The sequence below is a fragment of the Petromyzon marinus genome, chromosome 77 (assembly GCF_048934315.1).
Source record: "Petromyzon marinus isolate PM22_M1 ecotype Great Lakes invasive population chromosome 77, UKy_Petmar_22M1.pri1.0, whole genome shotgun sequence".
In the NCBI taxonomy this organism is placed as follows: Eukaryota; Metazoa; Chordata; class Hyperoartia; order Petromyzontiformes; family Petromyzontidae; genus Petromyzon; species Petromyzon marinus.
The window spans coordinates 1082329-1101813 of record NC_133743.1 but is presented as its reverse complement, the minus strand read 5'-3'; the positions used below and the strand labels follow the sequence as shown (position 1 = coordinate 1101813).

At 49.9% G+C, this 19485-nt stretch overlaps 1 protein-coding gene across 1 annotated transcript in view; it reads right to left on the bottom strand.

The window, feature by feature from the left end:
* Window positions 1-11102: 11102 nt before the first annotated feature.
* PIGS (phosphatidylinositol glycan anchor biosynthesis class S) overlaps window positions 11103-19485 on the bottom strand; it is a 41685-nt gene continuing 33302 nt past the window's right edge. Inside the window, exons 10-11 of the mRNA XM_076056635.1 lie at window positions 15585-15858; window positions 11103-14224 (exon numbers count right to left, since the gene is read on the bottom strand). Of these exons, the coding sequence (XP_075912750.1) occupies window positions 13976-14224; window positions 15585-15858 (523 nt within the window). The 3' untranslated portion in view covers window positions 11103-13975. The remainder of the gene's footprint in view (window positions 14225-15584; window positions 15859-19485) is intronic.

Sequence of the window (19485 nt, the reverse complement as noted above, 5' to 3'; positions counted from 1 at the left end):
CAACAATAATAATCTTTAAGGGCATTAACAAGATGCTGATGAACAAGCGAGAGACTCACACACACAAGAGCGTCAACACCACCACCAGCACACCACCAGGTACACACAAGTTTGCAAAGAACCAGTTACTGATGGCCCATTGATAAGTTTATAAAGAACAATAATAATGATGTTTTAGTGCATTAACAAGATGCTGCTGATGATGAAAAGCAAGCAACTCCACACACAAGAACGTCACCACCACAACCACCACCACCCACACCACCAGGTACACACAAGGATGCAATCAACTCGTTACTCATAGCCCAATGATGAGTTTGTAAACAATAATAAGCTTTAAGGGCATTAACAAGATGCTGATTAACAAGCTAGAGACACACACACCACCACCACCCACACCACCAGGTACACACAAGTTTGTATGGAACCCGTTACTCATAGCCCATTGATGAGTTTATAAACAACAAAAATAATAATGTTTAAGGGCATTAACAAGATGATGAACGCCAAGATACTCTACACACCAGAACGTCAACACCGCCACCACCATCAAAAACCACACCACCAGGTACACACAAGGTTACAATGAACTCGTTACTGATGGTCTATTGATGAGTTTGTAAACAACAATAATAATAATAATAATAATCTTTAAGGCATTAACAAGATGCTGATGAACAAGCAAGAGACACACACACACAACGTCAACACCACCACCTATACCACCAGGTACACACAAGGTTACAATGAACTCGTTACTCATAGACCACTGATAAGTTTATAAACAACAATAATAATAATCTTTAAGGTGTTAACAAGATGCTGATGAACAAGCGAGAGACACACACACAACGTCAACAACACCACCACCACCTATACCACCAGGTACACACAAGGTTACAATGAACTCGTTACTGATGGTCTATTGATGTGTTTATAAACAACAACAACAACAATAATAATCTTTAAGGCGTTAACAAGATGCTGATGAACAAGCGAGAGACTCACACACAAGAACGTCAACAACACCACCACCAACTCGTTACTCATAGACCACTGATAAGTTTATAAACAACAATAATGATCAATGAAAAAAGGGGAAAACCCCTATTATTATAACAACGATGATGTTTTAGTACATTAACAAGATGCTGCTGATGATGAAAAGCAAGCAACTCCACACACAAGAACGTCAACACCACCACCACCCACACCACCAGGTACACACAAGTTTACATGTAGCCAGTTACTCAATGACCATTGATTCGTTTATAAACAACAACAATGTTTAAGGGCATTAACAAGATGCTGATTAACAGCAAGAGACTCTACACATCTGAACGTCAACACCACCACCACCAACAACCATATCACCAGACACACACAAGTTGGCAAGGAACTCGTTACTGATGGTCTATTGACAACAACAATAATAATCTTTAAGGCATTAATAAGATGAACAATTGAGAGAATCACACACACAAGAGCGTCAACACCACCACCACCCACACCACCAGGTACACGCAATTTTGCATGGAACCAGTTACACATAGCCCATTGATGAGTTTATAAACAACAATAATACTCTTTAAGGGCATTAACAAGATGCTGATTAACAAGCTAGACACACACACACAAACACCACCAGGTACACGTAAGTTTGCAATGAACTCGTTACTCATGGCGCATTGATGAGTTTATAAATAACAACAATAATGATGTTTTAGTGCATTAACAAGATGCTGCTGATGATGAAAAGCAAGCAACTCCACACACCAGAACGTCACCACCACCACCAGGTACACACGAGTTTGTATGGAACCAGTTACACGTAGCCCATTGATGAGTTTATAAACAACAACAATAATAATATTTAAGGGCATTAACAAGATGCTGATTAACAAGCTAGAGACACACACCACCACACACACCACCACCACACACACCACCACCACACACACCACCAGGTACACGCAAGTTTGTATGGAACCAGTTACTCATAGCCCATTGATGAGTTTATAAACAACAATAATAATCTTTAAGGGCATTAACAAGAAGATGATTAACAAGCTAGAGACTCACACACCACCACCACCCACACCACCACCAGGTACACACAAGTTTGTATGGAACCAGTTACTCGTAGCCCAGTGATGAGTTTATAAACATCAATAATATTGTTTAAGGGCATTAACAAGATGCTGATTAACAAGCTAGAGACACACACCACACCAACACCACCAGGTACACACAAGTTTGTATGGAACCAGTTACTCATAGCCCATTGATGAGTTTATAAACAACAACAATAATGTTCAAGGGCATTAACAAGATGATTAACAAGCTAGAGACACACACACCACCACCCACACCACCAGGTACACACAAGTTTGTATGGAACCAGTTACTCATAGCCCATTGATGAGTTTATAAACAATAATAATGTTTAAGGGCATTAACAAGATGCTGATTAACAAGCTAGAGACACACACCACACCAACACCACCAGGTACACGCAAGTTTGTATGGAACCAGTTACTCATAGCCCATTGATGAGTTTATAAACAACAATAATAATATTTAAGGGCATTAACAAGAAGATGATTAACAAGCTAGAGACTCACACCACCACCCACACCACCAGGTACACACAAGTTTGTATGGAACCAGTTACTCATAGACCATTGATGAGTTTATAAATAACAACAATAATAATCTTTAAGGGCATTAACAAGAAGATGATTACCAAGCTAGAGACACACACCACACACACCACCACCACACACACCACCACCAGGTACACACAAGTTTGTATGGAACCAGTTACTCATAGCCCATTGATGAGTTTATAAACAACAATAATAATATTTAAGGGCATTAACAAGAAGATGATTAACAAGCTAGAGACTCACACCACCACCACCCTAACACCTTAAGGGGGGGTCCAACATTCACCTGACGAATCACGCGCTATCCATTTAAAACCGCGACATTTTCTCCGATACTCGGCACACAAACGTACATTTAACAAACATCGTAAGTCAACGTTGTATGATGAAGAAGAAGAATAATAATAACAGCCTTCGGGGCTTATTCGCATTTAACATTTTAAGGGGCGCTAAGCGGTGAAGGGCCAGGCCTGTCGTGAACGTCAAAACCCCCACGGCCAAATGTCTATGTTTTAAACAACAACAAAAAAACACCGCAACAACACTTATTTGTATAATAACAATTGTAATAACCGTGTTGCTATAAACCTTGCGATAAATTTGGGCATGTTTTTTTTAAAGGGAATTTTTTGCGTTATTTTTGTTTTAAAGGGGATTTTTGCGTTAATTTTTTTAAAACAAAAAAAATCGTTTTAAAATTGTATACGGTGTGTAAAAACAATTTTACTTAATCGAATACAAAAAAAATAGATTAAGGCGCGTAGGGGGGTTAAAGGGTCGATATCAATTAAAATCTTATCTGCCTATGGAATTTTATTTTCGATTTTTAAAAAAAAATTTAATTGTTAAGCTATCGAAGGGGGAAGGAGGCGAGAATTTGTGCACATGCTTAACGATAATTAATATATCTTACATTCAAATAACACACACACACCCCAACTCTCTCTCTAATTTTGTTTAGATTTATAACGAAACCGCGAACAAATCGCGGATTGGTTTCCGCTGCTAAGCAGCTCAAGACTTTACCCAACATTCACGAATTTAAAATAATAACATACTTTTAACCATTCTTACCACACACACACCACACATCACACGCCGCCGTACCACCGTATGCCCAACAATATTTTAATGTTAATTCACATTTTTTGTGTAACATTTTAAAAACATTTTCTGAGGTGAAAAAATAAATTAAATAATTAGGCCGCTAAAGCGTTCGTGACTCCTCCCCTCCTCCCCCCATCGCCTAAACCACCAACTAGTAGGGCTATTATATTGCTTTAATCGTACCCTCGTGCATTATAATCATCGCGAACAAACAATAATAAACAACTGTTCAATTAGCGTTATTATTGTAAATAAATAAAATTTAAAACCAATTTTTTTTTTTACCTCAGAAAAAAACTCCGCTGCTGGCGGCGCGCGCGCGCTCTGCGCGGGAGATTTACGGAGCGGGGGTGGGGGATGTAGGGGGGGAGGGGCTATATATAGGGGGGGTGGGGCGAGGCGATGGGGAAGAACGTGGATTGGGTGCGGAGCTTGGAGGATGGGAGGAGCTATAGGGGGAGAGGGGGGTGGCGCGAGGCGATGGGAAAGAGCGTGGATTGGGTGCGAAGCTCGAGGATGGGAGGGGCTATATATAGGGGAGGAGGAGGTGGAGCTAGGAGATGGGAAGAGCGTGGATTGGTGCAGAGCTCGAGGTTGGGAGGGGCTATATAGAGGAGGGTGGAGCGAGATAGGGAAGAGCGTGGATTGGTGCGGAGCTCGAGGATGGGAGGGGCTATATATCGGGGGAAGGGGTGGAGCGAGATGGCGTAGAGCGTGGATTGGTGCAGAGCTCGAGGATGGGAGGGGCTATATATAGGAGGGTGGAGCGAGATAGGGAAGAGCGTGGATTGGTGCGGAGCTCGAGGATGGGAGGGGGGTATATATCGGGGGAGGGGGTGGAGCGAGATGGGGAAGAGCGTGGATTGGTGTAGAGCTCGAGGTTAGGAGGGGCTATATAGAGGAGGGTGGAGCGAGATAGGGAAGAGCGTGGATTGGTGCAGAGCTCGAGAATGGGAGGGGCTATATATAGGGGGGGTGGAGCGAGATGGGGAAATAGTTTTAGTGGGTGATCTAAATTGGAATTGTCTAAACCCGTTGGCCGTGGCCACAAATTTTACAGATTGATTTAACCTGTTTCAACTAACAAATGCCCCCACAAAACCCAACCTAAAAAATCCGGGACAGTCATCTCTGCTTGACGTCCTATTGACAAATGCCCCTCACAATTTCGCGCTGACTGGTGTTCTGGGTAATAACCTTAGCGATCACTCCTTCATTTTTGGGGTGAGATCATCAGCCAGACACAAAGCCCCCCCCCCGCCCCTCCTAAATTGGTTGAGAAGCACTCTATGAGACACTTCAGCACTCAGGCATTTTACTAATGATGTGCTTCACTCGGATATTGACAAGGTCTGTGATATCCCCAACCTGACTACGGCTTGGGAGACCTTCAGGTACACGTTTCTCCAAATTCTTAACAAACATGCTCCGTCGGTTAGATTTCAAACTAAAGGCAACCGCCCACCGTGGTTTGATCCTTTGATTACAAAGCTCATGAAAACTAGGGACAAGGCTTGGGCATGTGCTCAGAAAAGTAATTTGGTCAATGACTGGCTAGAATACAGGATTTTAAGGAATAGATGCGTCAAAAAAATACGGCATGCAAAAAATGCCCATCTTTTCCTCCACTCTCCTTGAATCACATGGGAATGCGAGGATTTTTTGGAAAACAATCAAATCTATCGAAAATGCATCCAAAACAGACAATCTGCCCGTTGAGCTTAACCGAAATGTGGAATATTTTTCAGATCCCCAAAAAATAGTTGACATTTTTAACCTTCATTTTTCTGAATCCGGTAATCTTTTTGATAATGTTTTGGGAGTCACCCCTGCTCATGAAAATTCCTACACCCCTGTCCAAACATTAAACGAATTTAGTTTCCAGCCAATCCACGAAAGTAATGTTCTGAAACAACTGTCTTGCCTCAAAGGGTCCTCCTGTACCGGAGCAGATAGTTTTTCCGTCTTTGCTCAACTAACTGTTGGTCACCTAATATACAAACCTATAGCCCATGTTTTCAACCTGTCCTTCAAAGAAGCATCAGTTCCTCTAGAATGGAAACATTCATATGTCCGTCCACTTCACAAAGGGGGCCCTAAAGATGATCCCAATAACTACTGACCTATCTCAATTTTGTCCCCGTTGATGAAGATTTTTAAAAAATTGTTGAACTACCAAATTAGCAGTTTCCTGTCCACCAACAATCTACTACATCGAAAACAATCTGAGTTCCGAAAAAAATACACCACCACATCTGCTGCATTAGACTCTCTGAATCACATTTACAGTAGCCTTGATAATAAGCAGTACTGTGCCTGTCTTTTTCTTGACCTGTCCAAAGCTTTTGATACAGTAGACCACAACACCCTGCTTAGTAAACTAAGTTGCTTCAGTTTTTCCGAAAATGCAGTTAAATGGTTACAAAATTACCTCTTTTCTCGCACCCAAACTATATTCACAGATGGTTGTAGGTTAAACAGTGTTAAGATAACAAAAGGGGATTCCACAGGGTTCCATCCTCGGCCCCCTCTTGTTCTCTCTTTATGTCAATGACTTGGGCACTGACCTGGATCATTCCAGGGTAAATCTTTTTGCAGATGACACGATACTGATTATTGCTGGCCGCTCTCCGGATGACGTGATTTCTAAGCTCCAGGGTGATTTCAACAAACTACAACATCAGCTAGTTTCTCTTAAACGAGTCCTGAATACCTCCGAAACCAAGGTGCTATGCTTCTCACCAGGACTACAGCAGGAAGTTATTTTTCCCTAATTACATTCCTTAAATAATTATAAAATAGAGCAAGTCAAGATCTATAAGTATCTTGGGGTCATCCTGGATTCAAAACTTAATTTTGAAGATCACATTGATTATATTGGTAAAAAGACAAAAATCAAAATTGGTTTTCTGTATCGACACAAGCACTGCTTCCCCCCAATGTTCCGTTTGGAATTGATAAAAGCTCCCATACTGCCTCTACTTGATTACTGTGACATCGTGTATAAATCAACCCCAAGTACTGTACTGAAGAAGCTTGATTCCATCTATCACTCGGCCTTAAGATTTGCATTGAACTGCCCATATAGGACTCACCACTGTGATCTCTACATTGGGTCAAACTTAACATCTCTTAATGTTCGACGGCTTGTGCACCAGATCTTATTTATTCACGATGTACTTACAAAAAAATCCGCAGACTACCTGCTGGATCTCCTCTCTGTTTCAAAGAACAAATTTGACCTCAGGTCTTCGCTCATTCACCAGCTTCACATTCCCTATTGCCGTACAAAAACTGGAGGAAGGGCCTTCGCTATTGATGCCCCCCGGGTCTGGAATGCTATTGCCAATAAACTGCAACTTGAATCTCTACCAATGAGATCTTCTCTCAAAACTGCTCTAGAGGAGTTGTACACCGCTAGCTGCCACTGCTATTCATTGGCGTAAAATAAAATAAAATGTTTCGCTCCGGATGACGCTGCAAAGTAGTATCTGTATTTTGATTTAGCGTGCTTATCTTTAAAGGTGCATTGAAAAATTTGATACTCCGACTGATGCTCCTGTTGTTGTAAGAGCAACTCATGCAGACAGCTATGGCTCTAGGATTTGGTGTTACATGTTGTTTATTGTAAAAAATTCGGTCACAGTCCCTGTGATCACTGTTACGTTGCAATTATGGCTTAATTTTTTGGTGATTTCGAAAACGTTGTTTTTGGCTTGGACATGTTTAGTTTTGTTTGTAGTAACGGAGTTAGACTGATGGCCTTAATCTAAGTTGTCTTGTGGTTGTTGTTGTTTGACTTCCATCCCACTTCGATTTGTTGCACACAGCGTTGGTGTACGGCGCTTTTATCAGGAATATTTTGCTGGGTTTTTTAAAAATGGATTTTCTGTTTGCACAGAGTCACACATAGTAGTCACTTTAAGATGTTTTTCGTGTTTTTGTTTTTTTTGTTTGTTGTGGTTGCACCCGATTCAAGAGCCGAATGGCTCACAGGGCTATACCAAAATAAATAAAACTGGAAAAAAAAAACTGAAAATATATCGGGGGGGCTATATATAGGGAGGGGGGGGTGGAGCGAGATGGGGGAAGAGCGTGGATTGGTGCAGAGCTCGAGGATGGGAGGGGCTATATAGAAGAGGGTGGAACGAGATGGGAAAGAGCGTTGGATTGGTGCAGAGCTCGAGTATGGGAGGCGCTATATATAGGGGGGGGTGGAGCGAGATGAGAAAGAGCGTGGATTGGTGTAGAGCTCAAGGATGGGAGGGGCTATATAGAAGAGGGTGGAGCGAGATGGGGAAGAGCGTGGATTGGTGCGGAGCTCGAGGATGGGAGGGGCTATATTATAGGAGGGGTGGAGCGAGATGGGGAAGAGCGTGGATTGGTGCAGAGCTCGAGGATGGGAGGGGCTATATATATGGGGGGTGGAGCGAGATGAGAAAGAGCGTGGATTGGTGCGGAGCTGGAGGATGGGAGGGGCTATATATAGGGGGGGGGTGGAGCGAGATGGGGGAGAGCGTGGATTGGTGTGGAGCTCGAGGATGGGAGGGGCTATATATAGGAGGGGGTGGAGCGAGATGGGGGAGAGCGTGGATTGGTGCGGAGCTCGAGGATGGGAGGGGCTATATATAGGGGGGGTGGAGCGAGATGGGGGAGAGCGTGGATTGGTGCAGAGCTCGAGGATGGGAGGGGCTATATATAGGGAGGGTGGATCGAGATGGGGGAGAGCGTGGATTGGTGCAGAGCTCGAGTATGGGAGGAGCTATAAATAGGGGGGGGGTGGATCGAGATGGGGGAGAGCGTGGATTGGTGCAGAGCTCGAGTATGGGAGGGGCTATATCCCCGCCCCCTTCCCCACAGCCCCCCATCACCCCTGCCGACCACCGCTCTCCCTCAATTTGTCCCCCCCCCCACCACAATCTTATTGCCCCTCCCTCACTTTGCCCCTCCCACATCCCCCACTCTCCTCCCCCCCATCCATCTGCCCCCCCTCTCACACTGCCCCGCCCCTCGCCTATCACCGTAAACCACGCCCCCACAAGATCAACATAAATTATTAAGCCCCACCCCCCCCCACCCATCTGATTAGCATAAATTAGTAAGCCGCGCCCTCGTGCAAGTGGTCATAATATAACCAAGAGGTATTCTCATTCATTAACAATATGAACTGCTGCTGTGCCAGGCTAGGTGCAGTAGGAGGTCACGTGACAGACCCAGCAGGTGCCATGGGTTTGACTGCTGCTGCTGTGCCAGGCTAGGTGCAGTAGGTCACGTGACAGACCCAGCAGGTGCCATGGGCTGACTGCTGCTGCTGTGCCAGACTAGGTGCAGGAGGAGGAGATCACGTGACAGACCCTGCAGGTGCCATGGGCTGACTGCTCCTGCTGCTGTGCCAGGCTAGGTGCAGGAGGTCACGTGACAGACCCAGCAGGTGCCATGGGTGGGGGTGACTGAGCTAACCGGTAAACGCGCCTAGCTTGTGCCCCCTACTGTGCCAACTTGCGATATTTTATCCGCCCGAAGCTCCGCTCGTTGTTGTGAGCGTCGCTCCAACCCCCGTCCGTTGTTGCTGGAGGGCGACTTGCCTCCAAACTCCGCAGAAGCCTCACAAGTGCACCTAGCCTGGCACTTGCCCAGTGGCAGCGTACTCCAAAGACAAAGATCCCCCGTATAGCCTGCAACAGGCTGTAGGGGCAAGTGCTGTTAGCGAGCACCTATGAAGGCCAGAACGGTACACGAGGGGGTGTGGGTGGCCAGGACCACGCCCGGACCGCCTTTGTCTCCCCATCGGCGATGTTAACTACACCACCACCGCTACACCAGGTACTCATTTGAGGCTGAGTCGACCTAGGGGAGGCCCAGGACCGGTTCAGAGAATCTTCACGCTACTGCTCTTCCATGCCCATCAACCCACACTCACTCCCACACAACAACAACAACAACCGCCATTCGCCACTAAGTGGCGGTGACGTCACCACGACGCTTGTGCCAGGCTAGGTGCACCTTGAGGCTATCACGTGAAGTGTCGAACGCCCGCTGGCAGGAGGTCACGGGGCAGACCCAGCAGGTGCCACGGGTCGACTGACTGAGATGACTGCTGGCTGATGCACCACCTGTGCCCCCTACTGTGCCAACCCGCTCTGCTTTAGCCACCCGGCGCTCCGCTCGTTGTTGTGAGCGTCGCTCCTCCGCCCTCCGTTGTTGTTGGAGGGCGACTGCCTCCAGCTGCCCAGTAGCATCCTTCACGAGCCTCCTCCACAGAGGCCGATCTTGACACCGCTGGTACCAGTCATCGGCAAGTCCACTCAGCTCCACGTCCTCCTGTACCACATCACTCCATCTCTTCTCTAGCCCGTGCCGCGCCCGCTTAGCCCCCTCGATCCGGCCGAACAAAAGCTGTTTGGGCATGCGTTGGCTGGGCATGCGGGCTACATGACCCAGCCATCGCAGCCTTCCCCCCCGCCGGAGGAGCTCACCGATGGGACCTTGCCCAGATCTTTCAAGGATTTGTGAGCTCCTCACACAATCCAGCCTGGTTAAACCCAGGATGGATCGTAGGCAGGCCAGCCTAAATGTTTCTAACCGGTGAATGGAGCATCTTCTCACACACAAAAAAAGATCCCCCGTATAGCCTTAACAGACTGTAGGGGCAAGTGCTGTTAGCGAGCACCTATGAAGGCCGGAACGGTACACGAGGGGGTGGGTGGCCAGCACCACGCCCGACCGCCTTTGTCTCCCCAGTGGCAATGTTTCTATCCACCGCACTAGGTACTCATTCGAGGCTGAGTCGACCTAGGGGAGGCCCGGGACCGGTTCAGATAATCGTCACTGGTGTTGGCCGTGAGCGGGAATCGAACCCGGGTCGCCAGGATCATAGCGCAGCGTAGCGCTAACCGCTACACTATCGCTCCCCACACACTCACTCACACTTATTCACTCACACACACTCACACGCGCACATACACACACACTTTCAAACACACTCACTCACACACTCACGCACACACACACACTCACACGCACTCACTCACACACGCACTCACACACGCACGCACGCACACACACACTCACTCACACACTCACACACACTCACTCACACACACACTCACTTACACACTCATACACTCACACACTCACTCACACACACTCACTCACACACTCACTCACACACACACTCTCAAACACACTCACTCACACACTCACTCACACACTCACTCACACACACTCACTCACACACACACTCACACACACACTCACACACACTCACTCACACACACTCACACACTCACTCATTCACTCACACACACTCACTCACACACACGCCAGTGAGAATTAAGAGTGTTTAATCATACCGAAGGGGTTTTCCAATGAGCCATAACACGCGCACCAGCGATTTATCCTGCAGATGTTCACCACAGGCTTGAGAGGAGACGGGGGGGGGGTGTGGAGGGGAAATAATTAAATAAATACAAAGTTGGGTGGGAGGGGGGGCCGGTAGGGGGGGGGGACATTCAAAAATCCGTACGGGTTGGAGATGTTGACTACCTCGCCTGGTGTACAGGAGGTCCCGTGGGTTCGATTACCCTGAGAGATGTTGACTACCTCGCCTGGTATACAGGAGGTCCCGTGGGTTCGATTACCCTGAGAGATGTTGACTACCTCGCGTGGAGTACAGGAGGTCGTGGGTTTGATTACCCTGAGAGATGTTAACTACCTCGCCTGGTCTACAGGAGGTCGTGGGTTCGATCCAGACCCTGGGAGATGTTGACTACCTCGCCTGATACACAGGAGGTCGTGGGTTCGATCCCAGACCCTGGGAGATGTTGCCTACCTCGCCTGGTATACAGAAAGTCGTGGGTTCGATCCTGACCCTGGGAGATGTTGACCACCTCGCCTGGTATACAGGAGGTTGTGGGTTCGATCCCGACCCTGAGAGATGTTGACTACCTCGCCTGGTCTACAGGAGGTCGTGGGTTCGAGCCAGACCCTGGGGGATGTTGACTACCTCGCCTGGTCTACAGGAGGTCGTGGGTTCAATCCCGACCCTGAGAGATGTTGACTACCTCGCCTGGTATACAGGAGGTCGTGGGTTCAATTACCCTGAGAGATGTTAACTACCTCGCCTGGTGTACAGGAGCTCGTGGGTTCGATCCCGACCCTGGGAGATGTTGACTACCTCGCCTGGTCTACAGGACGATGCCTGCTGCTGCTTCTGCTGCTGTATATTTGGAGTCTGCGTCTCTCTCCCCGTGGTGGTGTCTGTGTGGATTTTGTCTCTGGGTCCCTCCGGTTTATCCCCTCTCCACGTTTAGAATCTGCGTCACACCACGCTGTGTTTAAGAGTTGTTTAGCTGCTGATGTAAATGTCCACGCTGTGACGATCATGATGACGATGATGATGACATCAGCCACATGGTTGAGTTGCTATCATTTATCATAGGCCAGCTCAATGACTCATCACCACACAAAGAGACCCATAGACTCATCATCACACATAGAGACCCATAGATTCATCACACACAGAGACCCGTAGACTAATCACACATAGAGACCCATAGACTCATCACCACACAGAGACCCATAGACTCATCACCACACACAGAGACCCATAGACTCATCACACAGAGACCCATAAACTCATCACCACACACAGAGACCTATAGACTCATCACACACAGAGACCCATAGACTCATCACCACACACAGAGACCCATAGACTCATCACACACAGAACCCATAGACTCATCACCACACACAGAGACCCATAGACTCATCACACACAGAGACCCATAGACTCATAACCACACACAGAGACCCATAGACTCATCATCACACACAGAGACCCATAGACTCATAACCACACACAGAGACCCGTAGACTCATCACCACACACAGAGACCCACAGACTCATCACACATAGAGACCCATAGACTCATCACACACAGAGACCCATAGACTCATCATACACAGAGACCCATAAACTCATCACACACAGAGCCATAGACTCACCACACACAGAGACCCATAGACTCATCACGCAGAGATCCATAGACTCATCACACACAGAGACCCATAGACTCATCACACATAGAGACCCATAGACTCATCACACACAGAGACCCATAGACTCATCACCACACAGAGACCCATAGACTCACCACACACAGAGACCCATAGACTCATCATCACACATAGAGACCCATAGACTCATCACACACAGAGACCCATAGACTCATCACACAGACACCCATAGACTCATCACCACACACAGAGACCCATAGACTCATCACACACACAGACCCATAGACTCATCATCACACATAGAGACCCATAGACTCATCACACAGAGACCCATAGACTCATCACCACACACAGAGACCCATAGACTCATCACCACACACAGAGACCCATAGACTCATCACACACAGAGACCCATAGACTCATCACCACACACAGAGACCCATAGACTCATCACACACAGAGACCCATAGACTCATAACCACACACAGAGACCCATAGACTCATCATCACACACAGAGACCCATAGACTCATCACACAGAGACCCATAAACTCATCACCACACACAGAGACCCACAGACTCATCACACATAGAGACCCATAGACTCATCACACACAGAGACCCATAGACTCATCATACACAGAGACCCATAGACTCATCACACACAGAGCCATAGACTCATCACACACAGAGACCCATAGACTCATCACACACAGAGACCCATAGACTCATCACCACACAGAGACCCATAGACTCATCACCACACACAGAGACCCATAGACTCACCACACAGAGACCTATAGACTCATCATACCCCAGGTGCCCTCAGGGCTACAGCTAAGCCCCCGGGTGCCCTCAGGGCCCCAGCTAAGCCCCAGGTGCCCTCAGAGCCCCCGGGTGCCCTCAGGGCCCCCGGGTGCCCTCAGGGCCCCCCGGCTATGCCCCAGGTGCCCTCAGGGCCCCCGGGTGCCCTCAGGGCCCCGGCTATGCCCCCAGGTGCCCTCAGGGCCCCCGGGTGCCCTCAGGGCCCCGGCTATGCCCCCAGGTGCCCTCAGGGCCCCGGCTAAGCCCCCGGGTGCCCTCAGGGCCCCCCGGTGCCCTCAGGGCCTCCCGGCTATGCCCTGGGTGCCCTCAGGGCCCCCCGGCTATGCCCTGGGTGCCCTCAGGGCCCCCCCCCGGCTATGCCCCGGGGGCCCCGAGGTGCCTCCAGAGTGCGAGCAGGACGGGGATGGCGACGGGCAGGAAGAGTGGAATGTAGATGGCGAACTTCTGGTCGTCGGGGAAGTACAGCAGAGCGAGCAGCGAGGGATCGTAGAAGGCCGCCTCTGAGGCCCTGCAAGCACAGCCGGCGTGGCCCAGGGCAGCCTCCAAGCGGCCCTCTCTGAGGTCGGCCAGGGAGGCCCAGGAGCTACGCACAGCGACCTCCACCTGGGGGGCACGGGGGTGGAGATGGTTGTAGTGGTGGTGGTGGTGGTAGAGGTGGTGGTGGTAGTGGTAGAGGTGGTAGTAGTGGTGGTAGTGGTGGTAGTGGTGGTAGTGGTGGTGGTAGTGGTGGTAGTGGTGGTAGTGGTGGTGGTGGTAGAGGTGGTAGAGGTGGTGGTAGTGGTGGTGGTAGTGGTAGAGGTGGTAGAGGTAGTGGTGGAGGTGGTGGTAGTGGTAGAGGTGGTGGTAGAGGTGGTGGTGGTGGTAGTGGTGGTGGTAGAGGTGGTGGTGGTGGTAGTGGTGGTGGTAGAGGTGGTGGTGGTGGTAGTGGTGGTGGTAGAGGGGGTAGAGGTGGTAGAGGTGGTGGTGGTAGTGGTGGTAGAGGTGGTGGTGGTGGTGGTGGTGGTAGAGGTGGTAGTGGTGGTAGTGGTGGTAGAGGTGGTGGTGGTAGAGGTGGTGGTAGTGGTAGAGGTGGTAGTGGTGGTAGAGGTGGTAGAGGTGGTAGAGGTGGTGGTGGTAGAGTGGTGGTAGAGGTGGTAGTGGTGGTGGTAGTGGTGGTAGTGGTGGTGGTAGTGGTGGTAGTGGTGGTGGTGGTGGTGGAGGTGGTAGAGGTGGTAGTGGTAGAGGTGGTAGAGGTGGTGGTGGTAGTGGAGGTGGTAGAGGTGGTAGTGGTAGAGGTGGTAGAGGTGGTGGTAGAGGTGGTGGTGATAGTGGTAGAGGTGGTAGAGGTGGTGGTAGAGGTGGTAGAGGTGGTGGTAGAGGTGGTAGTGGTGGAGGTGGTAGAGGTGGTGATAGAGGTGGTGGTGGTGGTAGAGGTGGTAGAGGTGGTGGTGGTAGAGGTGGTAGAGGTGGTGGTGATAGTGGTAGAGGTGGTAGAGGTGGTAGTGATAGAGGTGGTAGAGGTGGTGGTGATAGTGGTAGAGGTGGTAGTAGTGGTAGTGGTAGAGGTGGTAGTGATAGAGGTGGTAGAGGTGGTGGTGATAGTGGTAGAGGTGGTAGTAGTGGTAGTGGTGGTAGTGGTGGTAGAGGTGGTAGAGGTAGTGGTAGAGGTAGTGGTAGAGGTAGTGGTAGAGGTGGTGGTAGAGGTGGTGGTAGAGGTGGTAGTAGTGGTAGTGGTGGTAGAGGTGGTAGAGGTGGTAGAGGTGGTAGTAGTGGTAGTGGTAGAGGTGGTGGTGATAGTGGTGGTGGTAGCGGTGGCGGTGGTGGTGGCGGTAGCGGCGGCGACGTCAGATCTCCCAGAATCTCAACCCCCGGCCGTCCCCGCACGCTTCACCAACTCCCCCGCCGGGGCCGCTAGCCACCGCCGCTCACCACCCCGCTCCCTCACCGGCTCCTCCTCCTCCTCCTCCTCCTCCTCCCTCCTCACCTGGTGAGCGACAGGCAGTGCTATGACGATGTTGTGGATCTCGCCAAGCAGCTGGGCGAGAGACGCCAGTCCACCCGTGGCTCCAGCCAGCAGCTCGGCACAACGCCTCCACGCCAGCTCGTCCAGCTCCCAGCCCGCCAGAGGCGCCGGGGTCACGGGGGCGGAGGTCACGGGGGCGGAGGTCACGGCCGTGGGGGCGGAGGTCACGGGGGCGGAGGTCACGGGGGCGGAGGTCACGGCCGTGGGGGCTGTTCCACGCACCCCAAGCAAGGCCCTGGGCGAAGTTGGGGACGAAATCAAGTTGTTGACGTTGTTGTTGTGGTGGTGGTTGTTGTGGTGGTGGTTGTTGTGGTTGTTGTTGTTGTGGTGGTGGTTGTTGTTGTGGTGGTGGTTGTTGTTGTTGTTGTGGTGGTTGTTTTGTGGTGGTGGTGGTGGTGGTTGTTGTTGTTGTGGTGGTGGTTGTTGTTGTGGTGGTGGTGGTTGTTGTTGTGGTGGTTGTTGTTGTTGTTGTGGTGGTGGTTGTTGTTGTGGTGGTTGTTGTTGTTGTTGTGGTGGTGGTTGTTGTTGTGGATGTTGTTGGACGTTGTTGTTGTGGTGGTGGTGGTTGTTGTTGTTGTTGTGGTGGTGGTTGTTGTTGTGGTGGTTGTTGTTGTTGTGGTGGTTGTGGTGGTTGTTGTGGTGGTGGTTGTTGTGGTGGTGGTTGTTGTTGTTGTTGTGGTGGTGGTGGTTGTTGTTGTTGGTGTGGTGGTGGTTGTTGTTGTGGTGGTTGTTGTTGTGGTTGTTGTTGTTGTGGTGGTGGTTGTTGTGGTTGTTGTTGTTGTTGTTGTGGTGGTGGTTGTTGTGGTGGTGGTTGTTGTTGTTGTTGTGGTGGTGGTTGTTGTTGTTGGTGTGGTGGTGGTTGTGGTGGTGGTGGTGGTGGTTGTGGTGGTGGTGGTGGTTGTTGTGGATGTTGTTGTTGTGGTGGTGGTTGTTGTTGTTGTGGTGGTTGTTGTTGTGGTGGTTGTTGTTGTGGTGGTTGTTGTGGATGTTGTTGGACGTTGTTGTTGTGGTGGTGGTGGTGGTTGTTGTTGTGGTGTTGGTGGTTGTTGTTGTTGTTGGTGTGGTGGTGGTGGTGGTTGTTGTTGTTGTTGGTGTGGTGGTGGTTGTTGTTGTTGTGGTTGTTGAAGGATGTTGTTGGACGTTGTTGTTGTTGTTGTGGTGGTGGTTGTTGTGGTGGTGGTTGTTGTTGTGGTGGTGGTGGTTGTTGTTGTGGTGGTGGTTGTTGTTGTGGTGGTGGTGGTTGTTGTTGTGGTGGTGGTGGTTGTTGTTGTGGTGGTGGTGGTTGTTGTTGTGGTGGTGGTGGTTGTTGTTGTGGTGGTGGTGGTTGTTGTTGGTGTGGTGGTGGTGGTTGTTGTTGTTGTTGTGGATGTTGTTGGACGTTGTTGTTGTTGTGGTGGTTGTTGTTGTTGTTGTGGATGTTGTTGGACGTTGTTGTTGTTGTGGTGGTTGTTGTTGTTGTGGTGGTTGTGGTGGTGGTTGTTGTTGTTGTTGTGGTGGTGGTTGTTGTTGTTGTGGTGGTGGTTGTGGTGGTTGTTGTTGTGGTGGTTGTTGTGGTGGTGGTTGTTGTTGTTGTGGTGGTTGTTGTTGTGGTGGTTGTTGTGGTGGTTGTTGTTGTGGTTGTGGTGGTGGTTGTTGTTGTTGTTGTGGTGGTGGTTGTTGTTGTTGTTGTGGTTGTTGTTGTGGTGGTTGTTGTTGTTGTGGTGGTGGTTGTTGTTGTTGTGGTGGTTGTTGTTGTTGTTGTGGTTGTTGTTGTTGTTGTGGTGGTTGTTGTTGTTGTGGTGGTTGTTGTGGTGGTTGTTGTTGTGGTGGTGGTTGTTGTTGTGGTGGTTGTTGCTGTTGTGGTTGTTGTTGTGGTTGTTGTTGTTGTGGTTGTTGTTGTGGTGGTGGTGGTTGTTGTGGTGGTTGTTGTTGTTGTGGTGGTGGTTGTTGTTGTGGTTGTTGTTGTTGTGGTGGTTGTTGTTGTTGTGGTGGTTATTGTTGTGGTTGTTGTGGTGGTGGTTGTTGTGGTTGTTGTTGTTGTTGTTGTGGTGGTTGTGGTTGTTGTGGTGGTGGTTGTTGTTGTGGTGGTGGTTGTTGTTGTGGTTGTTGTTGTTGTGGTGGTTGTTGTGGTTGTTGTGGTGGTGGTTGTTGTTGTTGTGGTTGTTGTTGTGGTGGTGGTTGTTGTTGTTGTGGTTGTTGTTGTTGTGGTGGTTGTAGTTGTTGTGGTGGTTGTTGTTGTTGTGGTTGTTGTTGTTGTGGTTGTTGTTGTGGTGGTTATTGTTGTGGTTGTGGTTATTGTTGTGGTTGTTGTTGTTGTGGTTGTTGTTGTTGTTGTTGTGGTGGTGGTTGTTGTTGTGGTGGTTGTTGTGGTGGTGGTTGTTGTTGTTGTTGTGGTGGTTGTTGTGGTTGTTGTTGTGGTGGTTGTTGTGGTGGTTGTTGTGGTGGTTGTTGTTGTGGTGGTGGTGGTTGTTGTTGTGGTGGTGGTGGTTGTTGTTGTTGTTGTGGTGGTGGTTGTTGTTGTTGTGGTGGTTGTTGTTGTGGTGGTGGTTGTTGTTGTTGTTGTGGTGGTGGTGGTTGTTGTGGTGGTGGTTGTTGTGGTGGTGGTGGTTGTTGTTGTGGTTGTTGTTGTTGTGGTGGTGGTCACGGGGGAGGTCACGGGTGTGGTGGTGAGTGTGGTGGTGAGCGTGGTGGTGAGTGTGGTGGTGAGTGGTGATCGTGGTGGTGAGCGTGGTGGTGAGTGTGGTGGTGAGTGTGGTGGTGAGTGTGGTGGTGGGTGTGGTGGTGAGTGTGGTGGTGAGTGTGGTGGTGAGTGGTGAGCGTGGTGGTGAGCGTGGTGGTGAGTGTGATGGTGAGTGTGATGGTGAGTGTGTTGGTGAGTGTGGTGGTGAGCGTGATGGTGAGCGCGTTGATGAGTGGTGAGGGTGGTGGCGAGTGTGGTGGTGAGCGTGGTGGTGAGCGTGGTGGTGGGTGTGATGGTAAGCGTGGTGGTGAGTGTGGTGGTGAGTGGTGAGCGTGGTGGTGAGCGTGGTGGTGAGTGGTGAGCGTGGTGGTGAGCGTGGTGGCGAGCGTGGTGGTGAGTGTGATGGTGAGTGTGGTGGTGAGCGTGGTGGTGAGCGTGGTAGTGAGCGTGGTGGTGAGCGTGGTGGTGAGTGTGGTGGTGAGTGTGGTGGTGAGCGCGGTGGTGAGCGTGGTGGTGAGTGGTGAGCGTGGTGGTGAGTGTGATGGTGAGCGTGGTGGTGAGTGGTGAGCGTGGTGGTGAGTGTGATGGTGAGCGTGGTGGTGAGTGGTGAGTGTGATGGTGAGCGTGGTGGTGAGCGTGGTGGTGAGTGGTGAGTCTGATGGTGAGTGTGGTTGTGAGCGTGGTAGTGAGTGTGATGGTGAGCGTGGTGGTGAGTGTGATGGTGAGTGTCGTGGTAGGTGTAGTGGTGAGTGTAGTGGTAAGCGTGGTGGTGAGCGTGGTGGTGAGTGTGGTGGTGAGTGTGGTGATGAGTGTAGTGGTGGGCGTGGTGGTGAGTGTGATGGTGAGCGTGGTGGTGAGCGTGGTGGTGAGTGGTGAGCATGGTGGCGAGTATGGTGGTGAGCGTGGTGGTGAGCGTGGTGGTGAGCGTGATGGTGAGTGTGGTGGTGAGTGTGATGGTGAGCGTGGTGGTGAGCGTGGTGGTGAGTGTGATGGTGAGCGTGGTGGTGAGTGGTGAGTGTGGTGGTGAGCGTGGTGGTGAGCGTGGTGGTGAGTGTGATGGTGAGCGTGGTGGTGAGTGGTGAGTGTAGTGGTGAGTGTAGTGGTGAGCGTGATGGTGAGCGTGGTGGTGAGCGTGATGGTGAGCGTGATGGTGAGTGTGGTGGTGAGTGGTGAGTGTGATGGTGAGCGTGGTGGTGAGCGTGG